This window comes from Electrophorus electricus, chromosome 21 (genome assembly GCF_041902795.1).
Source record: "Electrophorus electricus isolate QZ-2024a chromosome 21, ASM4190279v1, whole genome shotgun sequence".
Classification (NCBI taxonomy): Eukaryota; Metazoa; Chordata; class Actinopteri; order Gymnotiformes; family Gymnotidae; genus Electrophorus; species Electrophorus electricus.
In genome coordinates, this window is record NC_137517.1 from 4,865,367 (window position 1) to 4,876,167 (window position 10,801).

A 10,801-nucleotide genomic window follows, 5' to 3' on the forward strand; every position below is an offset into this window, starting at 1 on the left:
GATTTTGTACTTTGCAAGAAATGCAGTTATCTTACCATGTGTTATAGCCTATTCAATATATGCAATTGGTGAGTGTGAAAAATCCATTCACATCGAACTTTTGTTTTGGCATTATGACGGGAGTCATTCGGTGCATGGGCAATCAATAATCAATGTCTTCAAATTTCAGGTTGAATTGAACTAATGGTTCAACCACCATCATTCTACCGAATGCGCGTGATCGAGATCCTTCTGCATGCTCCAGTTTGCGGACGAGCAGTTGTATTTCCCGCGTGCCGTTTACACGTGGTCGGAGCGTCACGAGAGATCAGCACCTTGGACAGAGACGCCTGTCAAAAAAAACAAAAAAAACAAAACAAAACAAAAAAACGCACGAAATTCGGCGGAGTTTCGCTTTCACGGTTACGGCTGAATAACGGGGGTGAAAGAAAAATTCGCGCTAGAGAATAAATCTCACCGGGGCACTGACACGCCTTGTACCCCAGGGCTGTGTTTGATTCAGTCGGTAAGACGTCCATTTCGACGGAGAAGGCGAAGGGAGCACCCTCACTAGCCTACGTTGATTTTATCAGCAGCATTAGTTTTGGATGTACAGTCATCAGACCTCACCTATAAGAGAATCGCTGCGACTCCGATGTGTGTGTCCTTTATTTTATATTCCTACGGGCTCCATCTATTTAAAAAAATTTTTTATTTTTTTTTGAGCATTACAACTGAATCATCGGGTCGCTGGAAAGGGTGATGGACATAAAACTGAAACAAGATGCGGGGATTTTTAACGCGCTTTGCCCAATTCTCCCGTGGTTCCTAAAATGCCAGCTCCATGTATCCTGAGTCCGGTGGTGGTCGTCGGATGGACGGTGGCGTCAAAATATGTCCGTATGCATCGATGGAAATACGGCCAAGGAATGATCTGAAATATTCGGCATGATCAAGTAATTGCGATGCCACCGATGAACAGTTATAAGAGACTGTATGAATTCGAGTTACGCTTCGTCTATTTTCCATGCCGTTTTGAATTATACTACGGAAAAGACATGACTCTGTTGCCGTGATGTTAAAGTGGTGTTTTCGTTTTTTAAAAATCCATTTTGTACGCTCTGTTTCCGATCCTTCGCCTGCTCGCTCGTTCGGGCTTCTACTCTTGATAGCCGGATATAATTTCCTTCTCTTTAATCCCGAGGCGACGGATTGACGGCTATTTACAGTAATAACATGGGACAGAGACTTTAAGAGACCCTTTAAAATTGGCGTTGTCGTTAAGCCCGTCGTAGGCGGCCACACTGACTGGCGTTGGACGCGCGTTTAGACAGAACATTTTAAAAGAGCGTCGGTCGATTCACGGGAAGAAAATTGCTCATCCGCACTAACAGAAACACATGGCATTAGACAGAAAATAAAAAGGCAACGTAACGTAGTCTCGATCATTTTCGGTCATATTACTGTGATCTCCCACAGCTGTGCCTGCAGAAGCGTATAGTGCCCTTATGAATAGCATGTAGGCTAATTGTAACAACAATAATATACCTGCAAGGGACGACTAGATAACTACCAAAACAATACCGGATTAACAACAACAACCACGATAGTCTTTCGCTACAATCATTCATCGGTCTGATTTCACGTCTGGCACACCATATACACATGTAGTCAAAGATGTTCAAGAACCGGATCCGCATGTTTCTCAACGAACTGAAGGTACTGGTTTTCATGCGATCCGGTTCTAGACAGCCCGATACAGACGTAGACCCAAACAGACGATCTGCCATGCGAGGGCTCGCTATGGGCGGCTGCGGATGGCCAGCCTTTGCCGACTGCTCTAGCCGGGACGACGAAGAGGAATACTACGGAAGCGATCCCAGGCCGAGAAGCCTGGCCTTCGAGGAGAAAGACCCCAGGCTACAGGCGGGCCTGGACTCCGTCTCCCTGACAAGCAGTGCGGGAAGCGGCATGCGAACGCCCCAATGTCGGATCTGTTTCCAAGGACCTGAGCAGGTAGGCTGAGTATTTCTGACCGAAAGCCATTGCCTCGTCTCTGTTTATCCCATCCCAAGTTCAAATGCTTTATTTTATAAATTCTATTATTCAAGCGCCTGCTCATAGTGTCTTTTCCCTGGTGCTCTGCTTCGATGAGTCAGACAAAGACGGGACATACAGGCCCGCATGTAATAAAACCGAATCCTTTGTTTATAGGTTGGGCCGTCAGCCTATTCGAGTTGGCCGTGTTCTTTGGCCAAACACGTCTTTGCCCGGTCTGCTGGGGCAAGACTGGTGTCCGTCAGTTAACCTACCCGACACCTTTTTATGTCAGTATCCCGTCGGCGACGACCAGAGCTAAAGCGGTCATGTGACAGGGAACGCGGAGTCGTATCACACAGCCTTATTTCTGAGGGTCATTTTAATTACGTTTTTCTTCTCTTTAATTATAGTTGCACATTATGCTGACACTGGAGTACGGAATCAAAAATGGGTTCCTGACATGGAAGTATCGGTGCTTGCATACCACTGTTGAACAGCACATGATCTTTTATGGACCTCATAATTAGAAGCTTAAAAATCCATAATTTTATTTGAGCTGATTCATCATAACGCCATAAACACCTCCAAATTCACACACACTGTTAATGGGGCTGTTGAATCTAATAGGTTGGACATTAAATGTGGATGTCCACACATTAAATCCAGAAACACTTGCTTTATACTGGGGCCTTCATACATCTATCTTCTTGGTGCTTCTTATAATTACTGATTGTCTGCTTTCTAAACTAGAAGACAAGAGACAAGAGACCTGTAAGGAAGTCATGATGAACTGAAGCACCATGCTACAGATGCCGTATTCCTTCCCTGTGTGTAGCCATAATTCCTGGGTGATAAAATAGTCCGTACATGTTGCACCGTTGAACTGCTGTCAGCCTTCCTGCTCTGGGGGATGAGCAGCTGTGTTCGCAAGTTCTGCTGTAGGGAGGAGACTCGAGTTATTGCTCTAGGTCAGACCTTCACCACACAAGTGTTCAGCTCCACAGTAAAAAAAAAAACAACAAAAAATGTATCATATAAGTACAAAATGTGAAAGTCATTTGGGCTGGTATTCAGATCATTGTATTCGCGTCTATATAGGTGGACTCGCATTCCCACCAGGTTACGCTGCCGACCAATGGAGCATCCTTACAAGGAGGCAGACAGCCAGCCCCTGCCTTTGAATGCCCTGGCGAATGGTTCGCAGTGCTACAGACAGCACCGTGGCTGTTTTTTGGGGTTGCAGCACAGCCATGGAAGAACAAACATGGAGGCGCCCGTAAAGCCAGACACTGTATGTTCACCGCAGACCGCTCTTTTGCTAAGAATCTGGTGGTGAACCAATACAGATTAAGACACTTCTGGTGACTTAGTCGTCAGATCAAATTAAAATCCAGTTTGAAGCAGAAGAAAGGTAATCACACCTTCCAAGCATCTTTGGTATTTGTATACAAAGATAGAGAGAACAAAGAAACCCCGAAGAACAATCTTTAAAAAACATTAGACCGGACATGCTCTGTTTAGGACGTGGCACTTTTTCATCTTTGCAAAATTTAATTTCGGCCTCGGGTCTGATGTCCTTGATTACGAAGGTTTATATAGCAGCTTCCACAACCATAATCTCCATGTTTGATCACTGCTGAACAGTTATTGAGTTATCCAGATAAGTCACAGCAGGTGAGAATCGTGTCTCTCCAGTGTCCCACAATTATCTGTATAAACATGATTAGCCAGCGGATGGGATGGGATGGGCCATCAGTCCTCATTAACTAGCTGTCATATCTGTCAAGGCCTATAGAAAGTAAGCTGAAGAGAAATACCCCTTGATGCATGTTCACACTTTGTGTAAATGGGAGGCTGGTTTTATTACAGTTAACTTGAAATATATGCTGTATAAGATTGTTTAAAATGTTAATATTTAAAAAAAAACATTATATTGATGTGATATAGTAAAAGGGAACATAATAGCAATGTGGGAAGCAGAGAGGGAGTCTTTACAAAACCCTTTAAGTCCAAAGCAGGTATGGAGTGTATACACAAACCTTTCTGGTGACCTCTCTTTAATAAAACAGCAGCGTACAGGTTTGTGTTTTTTTTCTTGTTTTTTTTGGGTGTCAGAGGTGAGGACTGTATAGGTCATTTCACCCCTCCTGACAGCGGCTACTACCTCCCTAAAATATGAACCCACCACTTGAATACCGCCCAGCCACACAGGTAGAGCCAAAATCAGCTAAGAGAGCAAGTATACCACGATGATTCAGCGCGCTCGTAAACAACAGAATGTTTATCAAAACACTGTGAGTTTTGGTAGAAAAAAACGCGGGCTAATTAGCGAGAGTATCGCCACTGGGAATGTGAAAGAGTAAGAAGAGCTTGTTAAACCCTTACGGAGATCTTATATTCTCACGATCTGGCTCGATGGTATACGAGCAGTCCCTTCTTGGGCTGATCTGATTTCATTTCCAGTTCCTTTCTACCAGTGTTCCCACTTATATCAGCTTAAAATGAGGTGCACACGAACACACCTGCAGTTTGGAGCCAAAAAGTTTAAAAAAATTTAAAAAACGCTAGCGAATTTCAATCTTTAGGGCATTTTGCATTTCTGTCACAACACTCGACTCCCGGTGCGTCAGGGTTCAGGGCGATGTTGCACATTTAACAGATCAATGCCATTAATGGCCACAGATTGCTTTCTCTCTTTCGTTCTTGTGAGCAGCAGGAGTTTGTTTGCAGCTCTGCCGTACGTCCTCCGCCCATTTGCCTTTTTCTTTTGGCTTGTGGTCGTCGTCAAAAGATCACATCGATTTCCCTGCCTTTACTTCCCAACTCCATCCGCACCCAATGCGTATCCATTCATTTTTCACCTCATGCATTTCCTCTTACGGCGGCATTTGTATTGAGCCTTGTAAATACTTTCTTGACATTCCCTGTGTATGTAAGCGCTGAGACGAGCGCTACGTGCTCCTGGAGCACATTTTACGTAGTTCTGCCCCTTGCTCGCTTTCTGGTAGAGTCAGCAGAGTGTTTTATGATTACATCACTATGAGGCGTGGGATCAATAAGCCTTTCAGGCTTTGGTTATTTTCGAGTTGTGTCCTACACACCCACTCACATACGCGGATCCGTTTCATCCATTTCACTCGGATCTTATGAAGCACCTCTGAGGGAATGTCCTGAGTGGCTGTGCTGGTTAATTGCATTGACCAACCCGTCTGCTTTTGTAGCCGATTGAAGCTTTTTACATATACCTTGGTTTTTAGGCATGCTGGTTGGTCAGTTGGTTTCCTTGGATTCAATCAACTAATTAGTTGAAGCAGGCAATGGTCATCTAAACAGTGAAAGTCTTAAATGCGATTTCCTTAGTACAAAAGTGAACAGCAGACATCTTAAATATCTGAAAAGGCGAGCTGAAAAGAGCAAAATTTCAAGAAATACCGGGAGTACCAGAATCGTTCGGATATGTTGTATAGTTTATATTAGAAATTATATGCTCACAATGAAAGGCAGTGCAGTGGATTCAATAAAAGGCCACGCCGAGTGCTGAGAACTGGCTCGTGTCTTTTTCTTCTGCTCTGTTTTGAAGATGAAAGGTGCATTCAAACTGTTCGCCCCGCCTTGCATTTACTGGCTAGCTTTTATTGTGGCGTATAATGGACGGTGATGGCACGGCGAGTCTCTGCTCGGGCCTGCACAGGAGAGAATGTTCCATACCTCTCGATGTCAGTGCAGTTTCTACCAAGAGACCAAGAAAAAAAAATCCAAGAAGATAAATAATAATAATTAAAAACAAAAACAAAAACGGTAGGCTTTGCAAAGCAGGGGGCTGTAGGATTCTGCACCGAGGCGCAGTAGGACTGCGTCCGTCTATCCGTAGGTGCACTCCAGGCGTGTATTAATCGGCTGTCTTTGTGGCGAGGAGACAGAGCCCCCCCCCCCCCCCCCTCATTAACCCGCGTGCTCTTCGCGACGCACCCGCGACCCGCCGAACAGCCGTCAGACCGCGCGCACGGCCGCGCGTCACACGGCGTCGAAGCTTTGGCGATTTACCGTCGCCGCCCGGCGCCCGAATGCGTAATATCTCTTTTACATAAACCTATTCGCATTGCCGACCCAGACTGCATCTGCTTATTCCGAAAGGTCATAGAGTCCCCACGAGAGGCAAAATATAGGACACTACATTAAATCTAAGAAAGGACGTAAACTTACTGCGGTGCAGTTTTTTTTTTTTTTTAGTTTTTTTTTTTGTCGAAAGTCCTAGCGTTTTAATGTTGGCGAACACTTGGCTCAGAATATCTTTGCAAGCAGTAGCTCTCGCCTGGGTGTGCGTCTGTCAGCTGATGCTCACAGACTTGAGGCTCGCCACTAAGCATGAGTAGCTGGTCTTACTTGACTGCCTCTGAATGGGAACAGATGCGCTTACCCCCAGGCTAAAGCAGGAAGCCACAATCTCGCACAGCGCCTCAAAGGCGTAACAGCATACTGCTGCAATGTGTGCAATAAATTGAGATTTTATGCTGACCTTTAATTCATAATCATTGAAGTTGGGATTTGGATGGAAGGGAAGTGGTTTAACATCAGCATTTATTGGAAACATCTACTCTCTAAGCATTCCTCTACATCTATTCCAGCCCAACAATATCTTGCTAGCAGATATTGTAGATTCTGTACTTCTCTGTCTAGTTTTAAATGGTATAAATACTTACTTGGTATAAATACTAACTAAATACCCAAATAAAATCTTCATTAAAATGTTTGTGAAGCCGGACTGCTACTAATAAGGTTCTCCATGAAATAACTATCATATAATGTTTCTGTATTTGATCTGTCCATTAGGGGGAGCTCTTGAGCCCGTGCCGCTGTGATGGCTCAGTGCGCTGCACGCATCAGCCCTGCCTGATACGCTGGATCAGTGAGAGGGGCTCCTGGAGCTGTGAGCTCTGTTACTTCAAATACCAAGTGCTAGCTATCAGCACTAAGAACCCCTTGCAGGTAAGAAACAGCATGACTCACCCTCAGGAAAAAAAAAAACCTCCTTCCTTTAAAAAACAAAACAAAACAAAAAAAAAAACTTCCTCTTGGGATAATCCATCTTGTAGGGGTGCACATTTATAAAGGATGTTCTCCGAAGGATCTTTCTGTTTCTGCATGATGGATTGCTGTTTCTCGCTACTTTTAGCTACGTGTTCGTTTGTCCTTGTTCTTTTCATGTATGTGGTTAAACGTGGATTTGCTGTGTAAATGGTAGCCGGGGAAATGAGAAAGGGTTTATGTTCCTTTGGCTTGGACCCACAAGCCCTGCAATTAGGAACATGAGGCAATATTAAGCCTCAGGTCACCCACAATTTCCTGCATTAATACGAATGCCATTCAACTTTGGAAATGGCAACACACTGTGACAGTCAATACACTATCACGTGCCATAATATTACCAGCAGTGATATTCAATTGTTAATTAGCAACAGTTTAACCCGTGGTTTCAACTCGAATCCCCCCCCCAATTTGCTGCGCGGATGTGTCACCCTGTGATTCGGCTGGGTGGGTATGGCCTGACCCCCCGCTGCTTTTCCGTGCCAGTGGCAGGCCATCTCGCTGACGGTGATCGAGAAGGTGCAGATCGCGGCCATCGTGCTTGGCTCGCTCTTCCTCATCGCCAGCATCTCCTGGCTGGTGTGGTCCTCGCTCAGTCCCTCGGCCAAGTGGCAGCGGCAGGACCTGCTCTTCCAGATCTGCTACGGAATGTACGGCTTCATGGACATTGTGTGCATAGGTGAGAGGTACCTTAGTCGGGGTGGAGTGGGGTGGGGTGGGGTGAGGGGGTTGGGGTGGGGTGATGGGGTTGGTGTCTGTTTCTGATGACTTGTGCTGTGATTACTGTGGCCAAAATACAGTCACGTGCATGTTATCACTGGGACAATGGGTAAGTGAAGTACATTTTACGGTTTGTGAGGAATGTCATAGATTCTCAAACTATGTTATTACTGTCATTACAGTTCCTGCTGGGCCATTTAGTTTTTTCTGAATTTAGCAATATTTATTTTCCTTGCTATTCACAATAATGTGCATGTTTTTTGTTTACTTGTCCAAGGAAACATATTTCTACCATTGCTTATTAAACCGATTTTCCAATAGATAATCAATAAAGAAGGTGGGGTATATTATAATTGAAACAAGTATGATGGTACATACAACTAGGTATTATGATTAGGAAAATAAGGTTTTTAATGCATGGTTACCATTTTACAATCCAGCACTAAAAATACAGCTCAAATAGTTGCACTAGTAAATTGTGTGAAAATCTCTCTTCCGGCTGTTTTCCATTTTTTTCTCTGTTTCACATTCATTCTTACTCCTGCAAGATGACTATATTGTACGTGCAGAGATCATTATCTCACCTAATCCTTATTTTCTCCCAGGCCTTATCATCCACGAGGGCTCCTCAGTATACAGGATTTTTAAACGCTGGCAAGCGGTCAATCAGCAATGGAAAGTGTTGAACTACGAGAAGGCTAAGGACTTGGGAGACCCGATCAGCACCAGCAGCAAGGCAGGGGCCCGCGGCTCGCGCGCCAACCCCCACGCTTTGGCCGGCGGTGGCAGGGGAGGCCAGCGGGTCCGGAGGCTCAGGACACTCCTCAACCACCACTGCGGCTACACCATACTGCACATCCTGAGCCAGATCCGGCCCAGCGACGGTCGCCTCGGCACCGCTGCCAACCGCGAGGTGGTGATGCGGGTCACGACGGTATGAGACGTGCCGGCCAGACTCCACGAGAGCTCACGCGTGTCGAAAACCGAACGCTTTAGCGGTCCGTCGGGGAATGACAACTGCGCGGAGCAAAGACTTACCAAACTGTGCGCGGAGCGGGAGCTGCGTCACGTCTCAGCGGATGGCGTGCCGAGACGAGCAAAACGCGTACGTTTGTCATAACCCAGAAGGGAGAACTTCAACATGCTGACATGCATTAATAAACATTGGAATTACATGGTTCATAAACAGAAATGGGAAAACAAAGAAAAAACTTTTTCTCTTGTGATCTAACACACGACTGCATTTCTATTTCGTTCCTTCTCTGGTGTTGTCTACCAGTATGGTTTCTACCAGTATGGTTTCTACCAGTATGGTTTTTACTATGTTTCATTTTCTAAAGGGGGTGTGATTTACTGACTGAAACTGCTGTATTACATATATAATGACTTCAAAAGGACTGACACGGTGATGTTTACGAATGCTTCTGACAAGCAGAAAAACCAGTCATAACCAAACAGTAACAATATTACAACAACCAGGGAACAAGTCATTCTTTACAATATACCGATTAATTCATTTGACACAAATATAATGAGGGGTAGGGTGCGATAAGGAAAACATAGGATTACAAAGTGAGTTAAAACAATATTAAAAAGATTTGATCTCTGCAATAAAGATACCTGTACATTTTACAGTGAACTTTGCATGAGGGTAAAGTTTAATGCCTCGACGTGCGGACACGATGAGTCTGTTTTATTCAGAATGGTGCTCGTTTTAATAAACACTGCTATTCATTTGGTGTTTGTGAGGTACGTAATCACACCACATAAACTGTGACTTCTAAACCCTGCTGCTTTCTGATCACTAATAGACATAATCAGGTCCCCCAAGAGCTGTGGGGCAAATGCCAGTTCAACGTAGTAGAACTGAGGACATACTGTCCTGTGCTTGTCATACAATCTGTCCAGAAACCATGTAGTCAGATTAAGTAATTGTTTTTTGTTTTATTTCAGGAAAACATCTGGCCGAATGTAAATGGATCAGTAAGCTCTGACTGGCCCAGCTGTGAGTGCAGAAGTAATAGTCACAGTCCTAGCTATTAGTGTCAGAGGTTGTCCTTCTCAGGCTAACTGAGCAAAGCATTTTTTTCTGTCATTTCAGCAAAAGCACAAGCATTTAAATGTGGTGAACTCAGCTTCTGAAGTGATTATGTGTTTTCATGGCCGATGTGCCGCAGGTGACACCTTTTTTCCTGGAGATCTGCTGCCCTGTACAGGTTAGTCCCACCCTTGGCCTGAAACACCTCAGTAGGCTCAGTAAGACCTTCCAAAGTGTCTGAATATTTGAACAGGTGTATTAGAGTGAATTGCCAAATAGTAGATCTCGGTACAGGGCTGGGTGCAGTCGCTTTCATAAATTAGCAGACTCATTTTCACTAAGGTGATTTTTATGAAGACTGGCTCTTGCAATGTTTTTCATTAAATATATGTGTGATATCTTCACATCCATCAGTAACAGATAATGTGCAACCTTTTGTTACCCGATTGGATTCCCTAAGACACCTCATTTCTCTCCACTAATGTGACACCAACTAATATTTAAATTGCTGCACACTGCCATTGTATTAGCTGAAAGAACACCAAGACAGGCGTGCCAAACAACACACCCACTGACACAAATGTAACAGCCCTGTGTTTGAAAGCTCGATGAGTGGATTCTCTGGTGGGGGTGTGACTGTCCTTCAGGCGGCCAGCTGTCATTGGCCCGCTGTTGCCGAGGCTGCTGGAGAAACAGGTTGGGGGTGGGTGGGGCTATGGGAGACAGCCATGGGCGTTCACCTAGTGCTGCAGCAGCTCTCTCAATGTCACTCTGGACTAAGTCTTCAACAGAGCTCTGCGCAACTCGCAAAACCTGTTACAGCATTTTATTACAATTAAGATTTAATAACTTAGCATTAAATACTAATTAATTATCAAGAGCACTTATTTTCTAGAAAAAGGGCTACAGCACATGCTAAAGCACACAAAATGCAAGATG

The 10,801-nt window shown here is 44.6% G+C and overlaps 1 protein-coding gene across 1 annotated transcript; it reads left to right on the forward strand.

Moving 5' to 3' along the window:
• Nucleotides 1–333: 333 nt before the first annotated feature.
• marchf9 (membrane-associated ring finger (C3HC4) 9) lies at nucleotides 334–10,425 on the forward strand. The gene is made up of 4 exons (XM_026998659.3): nucleotides 334–1,995; nucleotides 6,850–7,005; nucleotides 7,591–7,783; nucleotides 8,430–10,425. Exons 1-4 carry the CDS (start codon nucleotides 1,657–1,659, stop codon nucleotides 8,762–8,764), a joined length of 1,023 nt encoding a protein of 340 aa, XP_026854460.3. The 5' UTR covers nucleotides 334–1,656; the 3' UTR covers nucleotides 8,765–10,425.
• The last annotated feature ends 376 nt before the right edge of the window (nucleotides 10,426–10,801 follow it).